This window comes from Lontra canadensis, unplaced genomic scaffold (assembly GCF_010015895.1).
Source record: "Lontra canadensis isolate GAN:19392208 unplaced genomic scaffold, GSC_riverotter_1.0 scaffold143, whole genome shotgun sequence".
Classification (NCBI taxonomy): domain Eukaryota; kingdom Metazoa; phylum Chordata; class Mammalia; order Carnivora; family Mustelidae; genus Lontra; species Lontra canadensis.
The window spans coordinates 921,934-945,831 of NW_022631137.1; the positions used below are offsets into that span (position 1 = coordinate 921,934).

The window sequence follows — 23,898 nt, forward strand, 5'->3', positions numbered from 1 at the left end:
CACAGACAGCCCACTCCGTCTTCAGATCATCCCACCATCGACCCAACTCTTTAGGACTACACCGTGTGCTGATACTTGCTCCAAGACTGTCATCTCCATCAAGGGTAGAGACTGCTTAGTCATCCCAAGAATGTAAAGTTAATGACAATGAGTACGGTTGTGATGGAGAGAAAGCCAAGGTGAAACACTTCAAGTGCCTCGTAGACCTGTGACTCAAACACGACAATCAAGTCCCCTGAGGGAAACACCAAGTCACTCCCGGACTATGTCTTATCTTTCCTTACTTAGCAAAAAGCAAGGTGGCTTTGAGCCTTACAAACAAAACGCCAAATGTGTATTTCCCTAATAAATCTAAGCCCTGCGTGTGCATGGCCTGGACCTGATCAGCTCAATGACTAGCGGCTACCCCTCTGTGGGACTCAGACACGAGTGGTTAGAAGCCATTCATATGAAAATCATTAAATGTAAGAATCACTTGTAAAATAAATGTGGGGGTTTTTGAGTCTTGGTCTGGTTCTTAACAGAAAGTTACACAATTCTTAGGACAAATTTATTCTCCTGAAGAATTCTGAGAATGAAAAATTCAGGACAGAAGAGGATACTTCGCCTTTTAGGAATGATGTGATTTTTTTCTCAAAACGGTCATGGTTCCTATGGTAGAACGTCTACCGTGTGCCTGTTCCTGTGAAGCCTTCCCTCAGCATTATCTCCTCAGGACGTCACTGCTGCTCTAAAACTCACATATACGGAGGCTGCAAGTGAGGCTCAGAGAGGTTACATCACACGCCAATGGTCCCACTCTGCGTCAGAAATGGAGTGGGGAATTCAGGCTCTGCATTCGATGCTTCTCCACATTCTTAACAATACCAAATGGTATTTATTTCTGACCTGTCATGAGAACCTTCACTTCCACTGGATCCCAAGGCCATAACCCTAGTACTGTGACAGGACATGACACACATGGGTCTCCGATGCTCCCGGCCAGGCCAGCCCTCTCAGAGTTATCCTAAGGTGGGACTAATCATGCCTTTGGGCCCATCAGGACTAGGAATTGGTGAGTAGGGGCTTTAGAATGGTAAAATGACCCCGGTATTGGAGAATGAGGGCCTTTCATTTACCCTGAAAGCCATGGGCCATTTATTTGAAAGCTATCGGGGAGGCAGAAGCATAATACTTTGGCCTCGTGAGGGAACAAGGGGCTGTTCCCGTGTCCTTAAGGTAAATGTGAACCTTAGGCAAATAGAACTAGTGTGGACAAAACAGCTCAGCCACACTGTCATCTGAAAAGACAATTGCGAAGCCACCGAAACGTGTTATTGGAGTTTGCTCAAGGCACGGGTCTCAAATAAGAGCACACGCTAAGCCTGTAATATTGCACATGCTTGGGTCTGCTGGGGCCCTCCCCAGGGTGGGAAGGGTGATTCCCAGGCAAAGCATTTCCTATAATTTATGCAGAGAAAAGCCTAGCTTGAAAGTCTGGGCATGACTGGGGATGCTTTCTGGGCTTCGAGCCCTCGTTAGGACTTTTTGGTCTTGAGTCTGGTTTGGAGCTCTAGCTTTTCCCTATTGGCTACAATGAACTTCAGGAATTTCCTTGCCTTGGTTCCTTATATAATGCTTCATATGGGGATGATAATGCTTCATATATACTTTTTTTGGGGGGGTTGATAGAAAGTCAAGATAACTTCAGATTGTGCGTGAAAAGTGCTTAGGACATAGTCTGACACTTACTGAGCAGAGACTATGAATTTTGAGATCGCTATTCCCTGTTTCCTGTTTTGATGTGGCTACCCCAGCCTATCTTTAGGCATCCCTCGAGGATTTTGCCAAACTTTAAATGTGAGCCATTGAGGCCAAAGTCCCCCACCAGAGAGAGGAACTCTGTGGTGTTCTCTGATGCAGCTCTGAGGGCTGTTTAGAAGGGAAGAGGAAGGGGGTTTGGAGAAGGGCAGAGGCCCAGAGGAAGAAGAGAACACTCGAGATAATAAAACCAGAGAGGTCACATGGGGGGAGCCCAAATTGGGAAGCAGAAGATCGAATTCCAACAAATCGGAGTCCAGGTTCTTCAATGACCTGCTACTTTAAATTGGAGAGCAGAATCCAGAAGCATCCAGAAGAGCAGAGCTGAAGAATCCAAAGAAGATTGTTCGCCCCAGCCTCGGGCCCTGGTCACCTATGCTGCAAGCCTGGGAGCCCGTGTAGGGAATACCCTGGAGACTGAGGGGAGAGCCAGACTTGGACATGAAACAGACCTGGGCAAGGCTCTCCGCTCTGCCACGCACAACTCTCCCAAACCCACAGCGTCCTTGGCCTCCCTGAGACTCTGCTTGCCCATGTAAAATGGGAGTACAGCTGTCATTTAAAGGGCTTGGTGTGGAGGCAGAACAAGAGGAGGTATGCACGGCCTCTACCACGGTCTATGGACCACAGCAGGCCTCAGTCGATGGCGCCGCACCTTCCCTTCCCTCTTCCCCGACAGCGGACAACTCTCAAACTATTTTAACTCTGTTCTTTTGGCAAGAGGAATTAGAGATGCAGAGATCTGATTTAAAGATAGAAAGACAGGGGCGCCTGGGTGGCTCAGTGGGTTAGGCCGCTGCCTTCGACTCAGGTCATGATCTCAGGGTCCTGGGATCGAGTCCCGCATCGGGCTCTCTGCTCAGCAGGGAGCCTGCTTCCCTCTCTCTCTCTCTGCCTGCCTCTCTGTCTACTTGTGATCTCTCTCTGTCAAGTCAATAAATAAAAAAAAATAAATAAATAAAGATAGACAGAAGAGAGACTGAGAGAGAGACAGAGAGACAGATAGAAATACAGACACACACAGAGAAACAGGCCAGCAGGCTGCTACAGATTGAATGTTTGTGTCCCCCAAAATTCACATGGGGAAATCCTACCCGCCCCCATGGTGATGATATTAGGAGATGGGGCATGTGGGAGCTGATCAGGTCATAAGAGTGGATCCCTCAGAAAGAAGCCCCGGAGAGCTCCTTGTCCCCTCCCACCATGTGAGGACACAGTGGGAAGTTCGCCCTCACCAGACGTGGCCAGCACCAGTGCCATGGTCTCGGACTTGTCAGCCCCATAACCCTGAGAAATGACCATCTGCTGTTTATAAGGCACCCAGCTTGTCATATTTTTGTTATAGCATCCCGAATGGACCAAGACACAGGCATATGCTCCCAGTGGCACAAGACATTTCTGGAAGAAAATATAAGGAATTGGTAACTTATTTCTGGCAGGGAGATGGAAAGAACTGGGCTTGTGGGCACTAAGAAATTTTGGTCTCCATTGTAGACCCTTTTCTAAAATGTGGTATTTTTGTATGTTTGTTTGTTTTTAAAGATTTATTTATTTATTTGACAGACACAGATCACAAGCAGGCAGAGAGGCAGGCAGAGAGAGAGAGAAGAGGAAGCAGGCTCCCCGCCGAGCAGAGCCCGATGTGGGGCTCGATCCCAGGACCCTGAAATCACGACCTGAGCTGAAGTCAGAGGCTTTAACCACTGAGCCACCCAGGAACCCCTAAAGTGTTTTTTTTTTTAAACCGTAAACCTGAGTTGCTTTAAAATAATAGAAATTTAATGTATAATTAAATAATTAAAGGTAATTTGATAATTTAATATAATAATATCAACAGCAGCAGCAGCAGCTAATGGACAAAAAGGAATGCACTGAGTTGTGTCCACACCTCAGCAACACACCTGGCTTCAAAAGCAGAGCCAGTCTTTAAAGGGGAGGAGAACAGGGGCACCTGGGTGGCTCAGTGGGTTAAAGCCTCTGCCTTTGGATCTGCCATGGTGATGATCAGGTCATGATCCCAGGGTCCTGGGATCTGAGCCCCACATCAGGCTCTCTGCTCAGCAGGGAGCTTGTTTCCTCCTTTCTCTGCCTGCCTCTCTGCCTATTTGTGCTCTGTCTGTCAAATAAATAAATAAATAAAATCTTAAAAAAAAAAAAGAAAGAAAGAAAGAACGAAAGGGGGGATGAGAACAGGAAATCACTACCAGCCAATGTCTTCACTTATTAAACGTATTAAGGAACCCTGGAGACCCAGTTGACACTATAGTTGGCAGAAGCTGAGGGTCAGGGACTTGGCTCCTTAAGGAGTTCCTGTCCCTGTCAACAGAGCCCGGAGCTCAGGGACCTAGCTCTAGGACCCACATTTTTTCTCCCATCAGATCCCAGAGCTGGTGGGAGACTTTACACAGACTGTAGAGGGGTTAAAAATAGAAGTTGAGTTGCTATTGGAGATACATGGAGAATTCACTACTTGCAAATCTCTAATTATAATATGTCAAGAGTAAAATACCTTGTCAGGAGCAGTAGCTAAGAGAACAGAATATTGACTCTGTCAACACAGTGATCCACGATTGTTTGGAGGCCTACACTGAATAGAAACATGTCCTGCAGGGACTCATCTCAGCCCTTGGGGAATGGAGAGGATGACCTGGTAAGTCTTTTCTGTCTGTACTTTCCTCGGCTCTGGGTGCCTCCCGCTCCCCTTTTACAGATTCTGCACTTGGTGTTAAATCATGTGCATATATTAGATGTTCTTGGAGCCTACCAGATGGATGGATGTTTTCTCGTACCCAAAACTACTCGGTTTCTCAAAGAAATGATGTCCTCGACAGTGCCCTCAGACTGGCATTAAGAACCGTCACAGTTAGGGTGACTCCAGGCACAACGCAACCCTGCGGAGAGTAACCTAGACAAGCTAATACGGGGCCGTGGATTCTAGGGTTGGGAAAACATGGGTCTGACCCACTTAGAGGTGAAATTCCTTCTTAACGCAGAACCTGGAGGGAAGGGAAGGCATGCTTGATAAACGTGTGAGGATGCAAAGACATTTGGAAATGCACTTGTCATAGACCATGTTCTGCTCGGCCGGGTCAGGAAAGTACAACTAACAAGTAGGTCATGGGCAGCAGAAGCACCTTCCATCTTGGCCAAGACAGAAAAGCATATGCACGAATCATGTGTAGTAGAAAACAAGATGGCCTCTTTTACGTTCCTGTCCCTCCCCAAGGTTGGGTTAAGCCCCCTCCTTCAGTTCAGAATGGTTCCCTTTGCTTTGAAACTTTTTGTGACAGCATGTGTCACCTGAATGTCACTGGAGAAAACAAAGGGGCAGGCTAACCAACCCTCCCCAAAGTCACACTCTCCTGGCTTGGAGGGGAACCCGTGCCCCTCAGATACCCTAGGAATCATCTGAGCCAGATTCTTAGCACGTCTAAGGAATCATTCTATTGCTCCCCCAATCCCACTCTGTCAGCTGAAAACACAAAGGCAACAGAGAAGGAACTCCTCACAGGATTTCCTGACTTGGAGATTTCTCTGTGTTCCTGACCCGTCCACTCCTTCTTCTTGCTGTGGTCTGAATGTTTGTGCCTCTCCTCCCCCACCTCCTCCCCCACCCCACTCACATTTTGTAAACCTAAAGCCCCAGGGATGGTGTTAGGAGGTGGGGCGTTAGTGGGTGATCAGGTCATGAAGGGGAGCCCTCATGATTGGGATTAGTGTTGTTACACAAGAGACCCAGAGGACTCCCCTGCCTCTCTGTCGTGTGAGGACGCAGTGAGAAGGCCTAGCTATGAACCAGGAAGAGGCCCTCACTCGACCACAGTGGCACCTTGATCTTGGACTTCCAGCTTCCAGATCTGTTAGCAACAACTTTCTGCTCTTTGTCACCCTGTCTGTGGGGCTGTATTACCAGCCCGAATGGATTAAAACATGTCTCTCCTATTTCAAAACCAAAATGTCCCCCAGATTTTGCAGGAACCTTATTGGTAGTGGTCCAAAGCTGGAAACAACCCAAAGACCCATCCACGAGTAAATGTATCAACAGACTGTGGAGGGTCCACACAACAGACTTGCTACTTGGCCATGAAAAGCCATGACCTACTAATCTAACAGGTCAGACGAATCTAAAGGCAACAATGCTGAGGGTACGAAGCCAGACAAAGAGGGTACAGCATTCGACTCTGTTGCTCCACACTTCTAGAAACTAAAAACTACGCTGTAATGAAAGAAGCAGATCCGTTGGTCTCCCTGGGGAATGAGGTAGAGGGCAGGGAGGAAGGACTGCAGAGGGATAGGAGAAGCCTTTGAGGGTGATGGAAATGCTGGTTACACCATCTGCACGTACGTCATCCCTCATCAAACTCTGCACTTCTAAATACATGCAGGTTATTGTGTGTCAATTATATATTAATAAAACTGTAAAACATAAAGTATTTTTTCTCCTTTCCTAGGCTACCTGCTGTATGTGTACAGCCTTGGTCACCTTCTCTCCTGGGTTGTCATTCCCCATCTCTTGTTCTCTGTCCTTCCATCTGCCCCGTAGGTGCCTTTTCCTTGGCATAAAAGAGGAACCCAAATCCACTCTTGCACAAACTCCTTCCTCTGAACTCTACACTCCTCAGTTGCTCTCCTCTTTGTCTTGACTGCAAGCGCCTACGATGGGTAGTGCACTCTAACCCCAACCATTCCCATGTACTTCTCAAGTCCTGCCCTCCGGTATCTCTCATCAACACTCCAGGTGCCCTACTTTCTCCCTCTCTCCAGTGATGCCGGCTTCAATAATGTCTTCCGAGTTCACACCAGCCAGGCAGCCCTGCCAACACTCCTTCCATTCAAACTCCAGTCTGGAGACCCTATTCACGTCCCACTTGGTAGCTCCTTGCCTTCCGAACCTTGCCACCTGTGAGTGTTTCAGTGACCTGCCTGCTCTTCCCTCCAGTTCCAACACTTGGCAAATATACCTGTTTAAGGCTCTCCGTGCACATGGCTCACCGTGAACTTTGACTAGTGTCTTTCTGTTTAATATCATCAGTGAGAAGATCCAAAGCACCTTATCGTTGACTCTGGTGGGCCCATCCTTGGTCTCTGCATTTGGATATGGCGCTTCTCAGCGGCTGCAGGACTGAGGCCCCTGATCTCAGCGTCAGCCACTGGACAGCCAGAATACCGAGCAAACCAGGGAGAGAGAACGGCTCCCAGGGCTCGTCTGCATGGGACTCATCCGAGAGTCCTTCCGTAGGAATCTGCTATGATATCGGGAGCCTGGACTTGCAGGAACCATCACACAAAACTAGAGAATGGAGGTGAGCCAAGGAAGAAGAGACAGACGGATCCTGCTGGAGCCTAGCACACGTATGCCAAGCACCACCCTGGGTCTGAAGGCAGCCCTCCTTCGAGACTTCTTGTTGCATAAGCCAACACATTTCCTGCTGAATTTTCTGTTACTTGAAGCAGCCAGAAGACTATGAAATGTATGTCCCCTCAACGATAGTACCGAGGCACGTCCTTCAGCAAGTGTTTCTTCCATCACCGAAATACACTAAAGCCTTAGAAACCCATGCCCTAGACTTACCACATTACAGTCACAACAGAACATGTATCCTATATTCTCTAGTGGACCAAGAATGTCTCTAAGGAAAGAGAGCACGTGTGCTCACCATTTCAAGGCACTGCAGTGCCTGGGGCGCTGTGGACACCCAACACTCCATGTAAATGTGCGTTAATCTCTAGAGAGCTCTTTCTGGGACAGAAGGATACTGGGCATCGCAACTTCCCAACTGGGTTAAGATCTCCTTTTAGGTATCATCGATAACCCTTCCTTTTAAGATTTCATTTTCCAGCTCTTCCAGCTCAAACTTCCTCAGTGGCTCCCTCTTGCTCCTGGTGTGGAATTCCACCCACGGATCACAGCCAGCAGGTCTGTGGGATACAATCCCTCATGATTATTCCCATTTCATGCTTTGCCCCTGTGCCTCTGGACCTTCTTTTGCATGCCCTGGACATACTGGCGTCTTTTTAGTTTTTTTAACAAGTCAAGATCTTTTCTTTTCTTTTCTTTTCTTTTTAAGATTTTTATTAATTTATTTCACAGAGAGATCACAAGTAGTCAGAGAGGCAGGCAGAGAGAGGGGGGGAAGCAGGCTCCCCGCTGAGCAAAAAGCCCCATGTGGGGCTCGATCCCAGGACCCTGAGATCATGACCTGAGCTGAAGGCAGAGGCTTAACCCACTGAGCCCCCAACATCTTTTCAACCTGGGGACCTTGACCTTGGTGTTCCTTCTCACTGGAGAGCTTATTTTCTTATTTTAAACATTATCTTCTTGATGAAAGTCCCAGACTACTCACCTGCAGGCAGTCCCCTTGCCAGTCTTAACCCTCCATGGCACCTGTCTTTTCCTCAAGAGCACGAATCACAATCTTTGTTTATACAGCTGTTTGACTGACACAAGCTCACTCTATGACTCTCACACTACGTTATAAAAGGAAAGGATCATTTCTGCTCGGTTCAGCCACATCACCTGGTATGACTCCTGGTCACAGTAGAGGCTTAAAAGCATGCACGAATAAATCATTCTCCCAGAGCAGGTTAATATAGTTGGCACATACTGAGGCTTAATAGATAATGTCTGAGTGGACATTATTACATCCTTTTTCAGTCCTAAAAGCCTTCTGAAGCCCTGCCAATACTGACTATCACAAAACAACCAAAAACAAATAAACACCAAGCTGGTAGTGTACACAGCCGGTAACAGACACGTGCCAGACCAGCAAACCCATATAATAAACTCGTCCCTGAGTCGGAACAGCCGGATATACACAGGCAATAGCAGCGCTATTCACAAAAATCCTAGGATGGAAACAACTCAAATGCCCATGAGTGAATGGATGGATGAACAAAAGGGACATAGCCATACAATGGAGTAGTACTCAGTCATAAAACGGAACAAAGTACTCACACACACTACAGTGGGGATGAATCCTGAAAGCATTCTATTAAGTGAGAGAAGCCAGAACCAAAAGGTCATATGTTGCATGATTCCATTTTTATGAAATATCTAGAATGGGCAAATCCATACGGACTGAAAATCCATCCATCCATACATTTATGGGAATGGCTGTGTCGCTGTAATGGGTTGGGGTTTCCTTGTGGGGTGATGAAAATGTTCTGGAACTAGATATGGTGATGGTTGCACTTAACTGTGAATGTTGTCAACCCCACTGAATTAGATGCATTAAAATCGTTACAATGGTAAATTTCATGTCATATACATATTTAACACAATTAAAAAAGGTGAGATAGGCAATAGACCATGTTAGAATGTATACTATTTTTCAAAACTCTCCGTATTTTACCTTGAAGTGAAGTACCAGGTAGCAAAGTAATAAATGGTTACTTTGAGGGCCAAGAAATAATCTCCTGCTATAAACCAAGAAATTCCCTCACAAATACTGGTTTTCCAGAGGCCTTGGAGCAGAAGAAAAAGGTACAGTTGCCTTCTACCTACAAAATGTTCTAGACTAGCAGCTTGGCGTGCCCAGGCTTCCCACAGAACAAGGTTTCTCAAATGAACATATACATCTTGTGACGTGCATGGTTATTTTAGGTCACGTGCACACGAACAAGTGTTTAATTTTAATAACTATTTTTGTTAAGGCTTATCTTTGATTAATAGCCAACAATGCTAGTTTTTAATTTACGGTGGTGATAAAATGTTTCTTTTTTGTTTGTTTGCTTGTTTTCAATCCACTGAATACATTCACATGTAATAAAATAAACTCTTTTTGGTGCAGAAACTAAACAGCCACCCTCAAAATACAGAACATTCTACGACCTTGGAAAATTCTCCAGTGCTGCCCCTTTGTGGCCCAGGCCTCCCCCACCCTATGGCTCGCACAAAACGCAGAACAACATAGGTAAATGTTAAAGGCATGAGGAAGGCTGAAGAAGCTGAAGACGGGGCTGGGGTGGAGAGAAGCTGCAAAGGGGCCTGAGGTTTCTTCCTGGGTGATGGCAATATTCTAAGATTAGATTGCGCCACCGGTGGCACAACTCTGCAAATATATTAGAAATCAATGAATGGTACACCAAAAATGGTTTATCTCCATAAAGCTGTTAAAATTACGAAGTGTATGATTCTTCTAAGAGGACCTAATTCCAGAAAAGGCAAGAGGAACAGAACTGAGATGAAAGCTTCCCTTTATGAATAAAGGCAGTTAAGGAGAAATGTGTTGATTTAAGGAAGTAATAGGAGAGGAGGCCTCCCCACCCGCTCGGCCGCCCGAGGACCCGCGCCCACTTACTGTGGCGGTGCCCGACACGGTCTGCGCGCTGGTGTCCGCTGCGCTCTGCTCCGAGTGCGTCTGGGCGGGAGGGTACAGGTTTAACGTGTGCTCGGGGACGGTGGTCTGGCCCGTGTACTCTGGCGCGGGATGGGGGTGAGGGGCCGTGTATTCCGCTGGGATGCCGTTCTGAGGGGGAGCAAACTGGGCTGAAGCGTAAGGCTGAGCCATTGTGTCCGGGGCAGCTGCTGCTTCCTGATTACCCTAAAAAAATCAGAATGGGGGAGAGAGGATGAGAACATTGTGAGAGGGCACCAGACAGATCCCTTCCCTGGGGCCCGAAGACCAGTGCTCCCCACAACAGTCTGCAGGAGCCGGCACGGTGCCCAGAGCCCGAGGTGGATGCATTCCCCTTCATCTCCGCCAGGCTCCGTAAGGAAATGGGGCTCAGCATGTACACAGACATGACCCCATTGCGCGGATGCAGACATCGAGGCTCAGCAAGGTGCAGTCACTTCCCCCTATCTCCCAGCCCCATAGCCAAAGACGGAGGGTCTGTACTCTGCCCCATCAGATTTTTCTGGCAGATCCTCCTTATTTCATTCCCATTTTGGAACATGCGAGCATGTAGTTGTCTCCAGTGACAGCAGCGCCTTGATTTGATACTTAAAATGCCAAGAGAGATTAAATTGTACGTGTGTGTTCTTGAGAGGAGAGACAATTCATCTAAGCATTTGAATTTAATCAAAGTTTTATGTGACTTGGCTCACATAATGGGATGGGGGGGTCCTTTTAATGGTCACAGTGTGTGTGTGTGTGTGTGTGTGTGTGTGACACGTTCCAATGAAGTGCCAATACGAAGCAGCCAATGGAAATTCAAGACCTAATTTGGACAAAGATGGCACTCTGTGATACTGTGTTCACCATTTTAAGTATCTTTATAAAATGCTGGACTGGCATCAACCTCATTAATCAATGCCTCCCCCGCCCCCTGCTTTATTATTTTTTTTTATAAGCATAGAGTATTATATAACAATTCACCCTTCCAATCTAGGCAAAACATGCAGCGTGATCATTACAGTCAAGTCAAAAGAATTAAAAAAAAAAAAAAAAACAACCTGAATTCAAATGCTTCCATTTCAGGAAGCTTCTCTCCTCCTCTCCTCCTACCCAGACCCTCATAACTATACTACCCTGCACACACATACACATACACGCGCACACACAGGCACACACAGGCACACACATGCACATTGCAGCAGAAACTGTAACTCAGAGGTCCAATTTTTTTCATGATCTCAAGAGATGGGATTGCACATTCAGAGAGAGAGAGAGAGAGAGAGAGAGAGAAGCTTAGCAATTAAGCATAGCAGATAGCTGCCTCTCCCATTGTCTGTGGTCAATTAGATGTGACTTTAGCCACAGAATGATACCAGGGCAAGAATGTCAGGATTGCTCACATCTCCTCAGTCCCCACCACCAACATTCGAGAGCCTCTCCAGTTAAAGCAACTTGAGTGCAGCGAAAACATTATGACAGAGAAGGGACCCAAAAAAAAAAAAAAATTATTCTCGGAGCCGCACACAGAGTTTGTGCATTTGTTTAGAGGGGACCTTAATTAGAATGTTAAAGATGACACTTCGGAGAGAACTAAGCTTAGGATAAGTTTAAAACATTTTACAAGTGAAAACATTCCCATCACGCCCTTTCCTCCCCCAGACGAATGTCTCCAAATGTCTATGCCGCTGGGAAAGCAGAAATGTGCAGCTATTGCTTGCTTTCTGCTAACGTCTTTTCCTCGCGTTTGGGGCTGTGCAGGGTCTCTCAGCGCCCTCGCTGGATCCCTGCGCGTGGAGAGTTAACCCTGACCATCGCGGGAAGCCACATTGCCATTGCTGCTTTGTGTGCATCGGTCTTTTCATCAGGAATAATACCTGGTTTCCTGTGAGGAGACACATCCCCTCTCAGCCCACAGAGTACAGATGGGGGCTGAGCCCTGCCTCAACTTACCTCCAGACATGGTCATGTGACCCTGGCTCATCAGAGGGTTTCACGGTCACCGTCACAGGGACATGGGTTCACCTCCATCTAGTGAGTGAGTTCACCTCTAGCAACGTCAAGGAGGCATAATTCGGGAACCTCCCAGGGGTTTGGGGAAGAGGTTCTCTTTCCTCTGGGATTGGCTGCTGTAAAAATAACACAGCCCCGGGGCTGCCCACAACTGCCACTTGAAAAGGACCCACCTAAAGCAGAAGCCAACCCAGAGGGAAACGGAGCCCAGAAATTGAGAAACAGGTCAACTGAATCCCAGTGACATCATGTGAAGCCTGGGGTCTAACCTTATCTGCAGTTAATAACATCACTGTTTGCTTTAGTTACATGAATCAGTAAATGCCTCAATTTGTGTCAGATAGTTTTATTTTCTGTTACTTACAACCCAAAGAGTCTGGACTAATAAGAATAGAAACGTCCTCTCCCATTTATAAGCTAACTAGCATCCTTCTCTTCTATAGGGCTGCTCAAGGACCATAGGCCTTGGTACACAAATTCCACATGGAGCCACTTTTTTTCTGGCTGATGAGAAGTCCCAGAAACTCTGGGACCTTGAGAACCCTCCAAAGGGAAATTCATTTTGCCAGATTCTACTTCTGCCCAAAGGTCCATTTCAGTACCCCCCGACCTTCGATCTGGTGCTTCTTTGAACGGAAAGTCAGACTTGTGAAAACTCCAGGTGTGGCCCCAAAGGGAAGCAGGAAATGACCCATAAGCAACAGCAGAGAGATGTTCACACAAAGAGAAAGCTTTCCCTCCTCTGCCTCCAGCAGAAAACACTTTGAGGGGGACATATAAGTCCATGTGGCCTTTCCATACAGCTAAGCACTCTCAGGAAGAGTAACCTGTCCCCCACAGGTTCTCAAGAAACTACAAGGGCTTTCTGTTGGGATCTGAGCTCTCTCTGCATCAGAAGGAGAAAGGCCTCCCCTCGGGAAGCCAACAGTCACTCCATACTCTCCACACCCATCAAGTCTACCCACTCACTGCCCCTCTGCTTGGAAAACCCTCCCTACTCCCTTGCCTGGCTGGTCTTGACTGTCCTTTTGGGTCCCAGGCCAAGTTCTCCAGCAAGCCTTCCTTGACACTGAGCCCACTTCAGCTGTGTGTCCTCTATGTTCCATTGTGGCTTGTGGTCACATCTCACATAACTCCTAGTGCTGTCACTGCCTGCTTATTTGTCTGGCAGATTCCTCAGGGCTGGGGACTGTGTCACATTCTCCATTCCATTTCCAGTGCCCCACAGCATGCTAGCTGCAAAGTAGGCATTTATCAGTACTTATAAGTGAATACATGCTCGAATAATGAGCTCTGGGCTCTGAGAAGCTTAACCTGGCAATAGGACATAGGGTGGCAGGGTAGGGGGAAAAAGAGAGGGATTGGCAAATGACCCATGGACAAATGTGGCCCACTGGTTGTTTTGTAAATAAAGTTTTATCGAGACACAGCCATGCTCATCATGCTATCATGACAGCGTTGAGTAGTTGTGAGAGACCCACAAAATCTAAACTATTTAACCATTTTGGCCCTTGCAGAATAAGTTTTTAAATCAAGGGGGCAAAGTTATCACTAAATATGGGGACATGAAGTAAGAAGCCACCATTACAGAAGTAATGCTAAGTTTGGGCAGGAAATAAAGTTGGCAGGAAAATCAGAAGAGAGACAAGCGGGGGGGTGCGTTCTCCCTAAACAAAGGATGGAAGCCCAGCCAGAGTTGTGGACGGCTGGTGCCAAGGATGGTGCCCCATGGAGACATCTTCTTCAGAATGTGCTTCCCATCGTCGCACCTCTGTGCTATACGCACTCATGAGCACACACGGGCTTCGGACTCAGCACAGTGGGCTGCTGAGGGGAAGACCCATGATGGCCTCAGGCTTCTGTGCTCATGGGAAAGGGATCCCTTCTCCCCAGTGTTTAGAAGGCAGGCTGAGGGGTGCTGCTTTCTTCTCGGGCCTAGAAGGTGCCAGGCATTGTGCCAGGCTTGGTGTCAGTACTTCTTACACAGGGCAACTGCTCCCCCGGGGACATCTGACAGAGTGTGCAGACACTTTTGGTTGTTCCCAGTGGGAGGAAAGCGTTGCTGCTCACATCAAGTAGAGAGAAGCCAAGGATGGTGCTAACCACCCTACCATGCATGGAATGGTGCCCCCCACAAAGGATGACCCTGCCCCCAGTGTTAATCTCGCCGAGACCTAGGATCCCTGGTTTGCATGCATTGCCTCTTTCACCCCATGTTCGCTGACCGGGAGGGAGGCTGCAGTCCAGAACTAGGAAATCGTTGTGCGAGGTCACCACAACAAGGGGCTCCCAGGGAAGCCAGGAGCCTAATGGATCCCCAGGTGTCTCCGACCTCGGGAGGCTATTATCACCTGGCGGAAAGATTTGTTCCCATTTTGAAGTAAACAAACCTCTTTTGGTCATTCCTACACCGTGGCCTCAAGACCTGCTACCCAACAGGCGTGGGTACACCCCACGGGGAGTCAGGTGTTGGGATACTTGATGCAGAAATACCAGTGTTCCGCTAGCTAGATGAGCCTCTGGTGTGTGTTAGAGCAGCAGCCTGGAAAATTTGTGCCATCTCAAGCCCAGGGTCTAGCTTCACAAGGTTCTGAGGCTATCCCAGGAAAGGCAAGGGCCAACTGGGGACACAGCGCCAACCTCTATCAAGCATTGTGCCGTTTTGGCAAACCCAGCACACCAAGCTCTAGGGACTGTGTGCATGGTCGTCAAGGAGCCCGCAGGTAGGGTTCAAGTCCACAGGGCTTTGCAGGGCACTCCTGCTCTGAAGTCCTCAAACAGATGTTAGTGGGACCCCCCGCAGTTACTTATTAACACTGATAGCCGTTCTAGAGAGACCTTAATTAATATTCTCAACGTTTGCCCTTTGGGCTAATTACAGCTAATATTTAATTAAGATCATTGTACTTCCTAAAGAATTCTTTTTCACCTTCAGATGGCTTCAGAGATGTCTTTGTTTCTGCCCTAGTGATGTTCCTGGGTTCTTAGCTTGGCTGAAGTGTGTTTTCTGGAAAAATACGTTCACATTAAGGGCACCTTTGGCACTCCAGGTCAAGGAAGATCTTGGGCACGTGACCAGGATCCTGGTTCAAAGCTGAAGCCAACTTCACGTAGGTGATGGTGACAGACAAAAATTATTTGGAGCATTCCGGCTAGACATTCCCTCATTTGTAGAAGCTGCCTTCCTTCTTCTACTCCAATGCCAAACCCCCACCTTTCCCTAAATAAGTGAGATGATCACAGAGATTCTGATATGTACTGAGTCAGGGTGCCTGTGGGTGTCCCGAGGTGGTGGGGAGGGTGATTCTGCTTTGTACAGAACCCCCACATCATCCAGCAAGAGCTGCAAGAGATTTCCAAACCTAACATCAGATGTTCAGTGCCTGAACTTTCCTGGGTTGCTGATGAATACACAAAAGGTATTTTTGAAAAAACTTAAGACCTTAGGTTTTCACGTCTGCCCTTGCTCCTGTAGAAAGGGATAGAGACTTGCAATAGACAATAGTTACTAAGAATGTAGGCAGGACTTCCCTGTCCTCATGCCGCAAGCCTCAATCAGAGCAGACACTCAACAACAGCCAGAAGATATGGGACCCCATCGTTACGCAAGATGCCCCCATGGGTGGCTTTAGTACTCCAGTTACTGAGAGCCGGAGCATTATTAAAATGCAACCAAGTCTGAGTCACCAAAGCAAAAAAAAAAAAAAAAAAAAAAGCCATTTCAATTTAAATATTTTACTGAAGCATGAAATAGCCAGGATATTATTGCTATTTTAAGACAAACACCGTAATCTGACTATTAGCACAGTGTGCCGACTCTATTGCAGGCAGACATTCAGAGAGGCGGTCTTCAAAGACGGGGGGTGGGGGTCACTGAAACATCCAGCACCTTTAATTTTCTCTCCGAGGTGGGCTCAGGAGACAGGAGTCAGAGAGAAAACGAGAGCTCCCCCTCTCGCACACAACCCCCCAGACATCTCCCTTTGCCCAATTCCCTGCCCCAAGTGGTTTAATAAAGCCGTTTTTAGAGAGTAATAACAGAACAAAGGGGTGGCAGCCCACCAGACTTTGCAAAATATTTTGGCCCCAAATCTAATGCAAACCACATTTCGGCCGATAAATAGCCTTTACGTGGCAGAGGGCGAAGCGGGGATGTTCTTTTCCATGTAACTGCCTGACTTTTCGTGAGGGGGGACGTGCCTGCTTTCAGAGCTGCCAAGGTGGGCTTTAAAATAATGAAGTCTATTTCCCTCTGTAGGAGCATGTGTCTCCCCAGCTGTGATAGTCAAACTTCTTGAATTATCCTTTCCCCTTTCAGTTCTGGAATTGATTTGCCCCCCCCAGCCCCCACCCGGTCCATTTCTTGCCTGGAAAAACCCCTTCTGGCCTGAACACAGTCCTTCTAATGAAGACATGCACAGGAATTGTCCGGCCCGAATAAACCACTGATGGTATCTGTCCACACAGCCAAGAAAAGCAGCCACTCCCGGAGGGACCCCCCCCCCCAACCCGGACTCGCGGAAGCAAGCCTCCCTTCTTGGTCGCCTGCAGTTTTCCTTCGTCCTGACTGTTTTACTTTAGTTTTGTAGCCCGGTCCCTTCTACTTCTCTGGCAAGGAATTGCGCATATTCAGAGAAAGCCTCCAGCGCCTGGCTGAAAAGAGCTAAGCTGTATCAAGCCCCTGGGGGCACTGAGACAAAGAAGAAAATGCAAAATTACACAATTAACCTGCTGGTTCTAAGACCAGCTCAGTTAGACACATCAAGCAGAAAGCTCGCGCTCGCTCTCTCTCTCTCTCTCTCTCTCTCTCACACACACACACACACACACACACACACACACTTGGCTGAAATCCCCCCACCCCTCCCGCCCCACGCAGGATTCAAGGAGCAGAGTACGGATTGCAGAGAGCAACAGAGACTTAACGCAAGGCAAGACTTCAGTTTCATTCAAATCACAATTTCGAGTGAAATATAAAATCGGGAAAAATACCTGCTGCACCATCCTGCTTCCTTTCTCCTCCATAAACTTAGCAGCTGTTCTAACCCCACACCACAAAGCATCTGCCCAAAGCAAGCCTCAGTTACGAGCGAGGGTGTGCGCTCTGTGCAACGTGTGGATGGCTGGATGTTGAAGGAGGGGAGCCGGGGCCGCCTGGCTGACCTCCCCCTCAACATCTGACTGCTCCCAAAACCAACCCCAGATGGGACTCTTTCCGCCAGCGAGGCCTGGCCCATCAATCACGGCTCGCCCCTCCTCTGGCTCCTGTTCTCAGTTTCAGGGTGCACACTGAGCAGATGATTATATAGAGGCGGCAGAAAACACACACACACACACACACACACACGCACGCACAGACACACACTCACGCACGCACACACACAGCCACACAGCGCTTGCCTACATTAATAGCAGTTTAAAAAACATTAGAAATTCTATCCTATGCATCGCCTGGAGCTGGAATTTTTCATTACTAAACTAAATATATGGTATGCAAAGTTATGAAATCCACCGGGGAACTTGCTTACTATCCTATTTTGTTTTATATTTTTGAGAAGGGGAGGGGGGCGCATGCCAAGGGTAGCAGGGGAAGAGCCAGACAGGATGAAGAAGGAGCTCAGAGACAGAGGGGATGGGGACAGGAAAATTTAAAGCAATGCCCCAAGAAGAGAGGGAATGAATTTATAACAAAGCTGCGTGGTTAATTGTAAATTGATCTTAAAATACTGTAACTGACGGTGGTTTGGAAGATTCCGAAGCCCAGCTCCTTTGCAGACGTGCTGTGTGACCTTAAGCAAGGAGGTGCAATGCTCTGGGCTTCAGTTGTTGCCTCCGCTTAGTCGGGATAATGATGAGTGACTTCACAGCATGATTGTCAAGAATCAAAATAAAAACCAAATCGTAACAAAACACACACACACACACACACACACACACACACACACAGGGCTTGGGTTATAGGATGTGCTATATAAACAGATTCATTCCTCACGTGATGATGTAAAACTCGAGACCACCTTTATCCCTATGGACTCTGTGGTCAAGAAGGAAGGCAGGCTCTCAAGAAAGGAACCCACAGATGATCCCCAAATCGTCATGGTGATCAATGCTATGAAGGACAAGTCCAGGGGTCTTGCTTTCTCTTCTTCTTGAACTTTTTCCTCCTCTTAGCTCATTTTTTTTCTTCCCTTTCAAACGAGCAAAAACAAAACTGCGTACAAAAAAATCCCCAGTGATTTCAATGCTAAATGCTGCCTCTTTATTTAAAGCTACAAATACTTTGTTCTTCCTTTATTATTAAAACTACAACAACCAGAGTGAAATGTCAAAACAGTTTCAGATTTATGTGGCCATGTCTTTCCTGCTTGCCGAGGGAGAGTTTCAGGACTCCCACCCACCCTTCCCGTGGACAGCTGCTTATCACCAAGACGCCTAGCTAAGAAGAGGAGAGATCTCGCTACACTGGAGGGAATGGATGGGGTTTCTGAAGTGATTAAACGTGTAATTAAATTGTGTAACAGAGGAGGGGGTGAGGGCGGGAAAGGCTGTCTGGAAGAATTCAACCTTCCCGCTGGCCTGTCACTAGCTCAGGTAGCCCCTGGGTGATTTTTTTTTTTTTTTTTTAATACCCAGCTCCCCAGGGTTGGAAAGAAAATCTGGATCAACAGTATCTGTGCCATCATTCCATTTCCATTTCTAATCACACTCCCGGGACACCTCTGATACAAAACTAAAATAAGCAGCCTGTGAGGGTTCCTTATAGGGACATGCGGTTCCCCCACCCCGCCCCAGAGCTGTGTAACCACAGAGTGATGGAGGAAATACTCAAAAAACCAACCAACAAATCACTAAATAGAGAGGAGCATCTCAGGTAAGAACAACCAGGGAGAAGCAATCAGACACCAGTCCTTAGCTAGTGGACCATCAGAGTCTCTTGGGGGAGGTATTCTTATTAAAAAAAAAAAAAAAAAAAAATTAGACTCCAGGACTCTACCCCAGACCTACTGCCTTCAGAGCTCAGAGGGTGGGATGTGGGCATGGATACTGTGTAGAGCTGCCCTGGGTCATTCTGCTACCCTGGGGGAAAGTGTTCTGCATTTTTCAGATATAGGTGTGATCCCTTGGGCTATAAAATTTATGTAGGGAGTTATCACACCAACATTGTTTAAATGAAATAAACTACACCACGCTGGAAAAGAACAGAATAGAATAAAATGATAAAAGTTAGTATTGTTTCATGAAACTTTTATGTGGGCGAATTGGGTTGTGATTTATGTGATTATGTGATTTATGTGATTTATGGATTGCCATAAAATACGTAAAATTAAAAACACCATGCTAGTAATCTCCAGCATGTGTTACCATTTAACCTTTTACTAGAACAGTGGCTGTAGAGTCAACGTCAAATGATCAGAAGTCAGGAGTATAACGGTAGGATTATTGGCAAGTCATTCAACCTTCATGTGCCTCAGTTTCCTTATTTATAAATATAAATAATATGTATTCTTCTTCCCAATGAGGCTCTTGTAATACGTTAGGGGGGGAAATCTACAGGACTCTGTTTTATAATCGAAAAAGTCCCATGAGTACATTTCCTATTGTGGGGATGAAATCTGCCCTCCTTCTATCCAGCCAAGTGTACTGTCTGGAGTGCACATGAAGAAGTATGTCAGGTCCTCACCCGCAAGGGGCCAGGTGCTGTGCAAGGCACTTCAATCCTCACAATCAGCCCTTTTGCTAGCTGGTATGGTCCTCTTTAAAGATAAGAGAACTGAGTCTCCAAACAAGTGAAAAATATCTCCCACTATGGAATCTAATACATTAGTTAAGTAGCAAAACCAAAATTTGAACCTTATATGGTCTTATGAAGAATTCCTGCCACTGAATCTATATTGAAATGAAGATGGAGATGATGATGATGATGGGGGTGGTGATGGTGATGATGAAGATGGAGATGATGATGATGATGATGTCGTGGTGGTAGTGGTGATGATGATGGAGATGATGATGGTGGTAATGGTCATGATGATGATGATGATGATGGTGGGGGTGGGGGTGGTGATGGTGATGATGAAGATGGAGATGATGATGATGATAAGAAAACTTTTCCTGAGCATTGACTATGTACCAGTCATTGTTCTAAGCACTGAGGATATAAAACTCAACACAGGAGCTTTGCTTACATTACCTCTTCTAACAAGAACCCAGTACCATTATTCCCTTTCTAAGGGAGCTGGAGTTACTTCCTCATACTCGTAGAACTGGAAAGGGATAGTTGACCAAATCTCTGAGACTCCTAAGCTCTATTTTCTAAAGTAGCTGGAGATGGGTTTGAATCTGACCTCCATTAGGTAACAGACAAACCTTGGTTTGCCTAACTACACCAGCTTACAGAGCAGGATTTCTTGAAAAAATAACTCTGTGATTGCTCTGAGGCCATAACTCACAAAAACAAACAAACAACAAAGATAACCCGAATCCATGTCACAGATTCAAGTGAAAGCAATTTGTTTCATTTCACTTCCCTGGCCTCAACAGGGAAGCAAGAGAGAGAGGCCAGAAGCCATCTTTCTGTGGCTGACAAACACCAGTCCCACAAACCAGCCAAGTGGGCGGCAGGCTTGCAATGACGAGGTGTCATGTTTGCAAAATGTTCCATCCTGAGTTTCCATTTGGAGTCACAGAAGGCAATGTAGAGGTTGTTTTTCTCCACTCCTTAAAAGTTAGCGACGATCAAATATTTATGGCACTTAGTGTAAGGGAGGAGCCTTGATATGGTTGCTCGTGAGGTGATATTTCCAAAGGGAAATGTGCTTGTCTCTTAAAAAATTAGCAACCTCTGGAGCAAGTGAGGATCTCAACCAACAGCACCAGGCACTTAAAAAGATAGATTTTCTCATCTTGCTCACCATCGCCCCAGGTTCTCAGAGGACCCTGACTTGTCCCTTCAAACCCTTGTCCAAGTTTGATACTCTATACATTTTGATTTTGACATTCTATATATTTTATATTATATGTTTTTTCGATCTGTCTCCAAGGAGACTATAAACTCTATGAGGACAGGAACCTTATCTGTTTTTCTCATCACTTTCTCCACCACTTCAAACAGTGGCATGTCCGCGTACATATTCAGAAGTTCTGTTGAATGAAAAACGAATTCCCAAGCTAGTCCTTTTGTCTCTTAGCCTTATTAGCATTGAGACATGATCCGACTCAGCCAGCAACATAGGGCACTGGAAAACAAGGTCAAATCATTAAATGTTGCTCTGCACTGTTAAAAAAAAAAAAAAAGTTCTCCACTGGGTATCCCAACATTGTACTGAAGGACTTCTTGTTGGGTGGTTAGGTAACATGGGGTTCACCTGTCTGTATATGAATTAGCTGTGAATGGCTAATTACTATTTCCAATCACTAATTAAAAAAGTAACAGCCAGAGCAGCTGGTATTCACTGAGTTCTTTCTGAGCATTGGGCAATGCCATTCACTATATTTAATTTAACTTTATCTCAACAGGAAGTATATTAGCAGTAAACTTGTTTTTACCACACCCATTTCACAGATAGGAAAGCACAAGGTTTTGAAGCTAGTACATGTTCAACGCAGACATCAAATCCAGGTCTCCAAAGTTGAGGTACTTTCAAATATGCTATGCTTGATCTCTTTGTTGGCTAAGATGAATGATACTTGAAAGGACTAAGTTGGAACTACTGAATCGCAAAATATTTTCTGGGATTTTCCGGAAAATCCTGGAAGTATTCTAGCCTAAGTAAGAGTCTACCAGAAAGGCATAGGATCTTTTTTCCTGTTCTCCCAAGATTCAGAATCCAAGGGAGTACTGAGAGGGTTAATTATGATAATGGCAATTATAACGGGATTGATAAAAACAATAATACAACTAGAAGGGCTCATACTATGTAACTGCCACTGCCCTAAAAGTTCTATAAATATAATTCCTCAATGCAACCCACAGCCCCATGATGTAGTCACAATCTTCATCTTCCTTGTACAGATGGATGGCTTTGAAAATCAGGTTAAGCAAATAATCTGAGGTCACTCCAATAGTGTATGATGAAACTCCTATTTGTACCAATCCAATTCTGAAGTCCAAGCAGGAAGTTGAAAAAAAAAACTAGAGGAAGTTCCTATATACCCTTTACTCAGTTTCCCTCAATGGTAAGGTCTTGCATAACTATATTACACCATCGAAGCTAAGAAATTGACATTTTAGGACCACAGCTTTGCGCTGCTGCAAACACAGTGAGAACTTAGGGTAGCACAAGTCCACCTGTTGTGAGTCCTTTGCTATCGATGCCATGGCAAGGTGGTCACTGTCATCTACCCTGAGTGACAGCTGGAGCTGCCCACCCCTGTCACAAAGAGAGTGACACAGACAGACGGGCAGATGAACGAGTAGAAAACTGACCAAGCAAATAAGTATTAGCGAAGACTGTTTTCATAAGGAAATGAACAGGCAAATGCATTTTCAATTATAATTCAATAGGGATTCTTTACCTCCTGGGTATGGAGGAAAGCATCAATCTGGAGCACATTTTAACTTTCACACTCCACATCCTCTGCCAGCTAGCTACTTTCTGAAGAAGGGGAAAAAGTTCTCATGGCCATCACCACTCACCACCACCACCAGGGTAATATCAGTGTCAACTTCATATTCAAGGTGAATTTCAATGACTTGCACCATTGCGAATACCTACTACCATCAGCCTAATCCACAGAAAGAAAAGGATGAATTTTGTTCCCTTAAACAGCTTGCTCCCAGGTACCCTGCAGATATGATTTGGGATGATATCACTGTCATCTATTCCATCACAGTTATCCAAATGATCCTCTGCCTGCTTCTAAAATGGAAAATTGAGAAATCTGGCGTGAGGCAATTGTCTTTGTAAGAGACAATCAGACAGCACCAAGCAGCTTAGAGAGGTACGAGCCTCACCACAGATGTGGCTGAGGAAAGCACAGTACCATGAATGTCACCGGGGGTCTGCCACTAGATTTAGAAAATTGGGAGCATTAAGTCACACTGCTATAAAGAGAATCATATACCCTCCTTACTGGGCTGGTGTTACAGATCATGAAATAGTCTGGCAATGAGCAAAGTAAGCATTCTAGATAGAAACACATCGGAGGAGAAGGTACCATTGTCTTACACACAGATGAATTCAGAATTTTTTCCTTTTGTACCACGTTATGAAAACTAAGTTTTCCATCCATCAGAAAAGTTTACATTCCCGTGTTACTACTCAACATTTCCATTTCTTTTATTTTTTTTTTAAGATTTTATTCATTTATTTGAGAGAGAGAAAGAGAGTGAGAGAGAGCATGAGAGGGGAGAAGATCAGAGGGAGAAGCAGACTCCCCATGGAACTTGGAGCCCGATGTGGGACTCGATCCTGGGACTCCAGGATCATGACCTGAGCCGAAGACAGTCGCCTAACCAACTGAGCCACCCACGCATCCAACACCATTTCCACTTCTTTAGTCCTCCTCAAAGATGGATGCCTCAGCATAGCAGATACAACCACATGACCTTGAGGACACAGGGCACAGTTAAGACACAGACCGTACCTACCACCCTCACATGGTCTGTAACAAATTCACAGACTTGAGCACTTGAATGTATTCTAATTACCTGATTTCCTCATATGAATATCACTGGCCTCTCATAAGATTATAAACTCCTTCAGGGCAGGTACTTCGCGGGTTCATCTTTGATGCTTCTCTCTTTGTCTTC

At 46.1% G+C, this 23,898-nt stretch overlaps 1 protein-coding gene across 12 annotated transcripts in view; it reads right to left on the bottom strand.

Moving 5' to 3' along the window:
• Positions 1-23,898, bottom strand: part of RBFOX1 (RNA binding fox-1 homolog 1) — a 2,042,166-nt gene that overhangs the window by 162,902 nt on the left and 1,855,366 nt on the right. For all 12 annotated transcript variants that reach the window (XM_032843801.1, XM_032843800.1, XM_032843795.1 and 9 more), the window contains one exon: positions 10,101-10,343. In XM_032843801.1, coding sequence (XP_032699692.1) covers positions 10,101-10,343 — 243 coding nt within the window. The remainder of the gene's footprint in view (positions 1-10,100; positions 10,344-23,898) is intronic.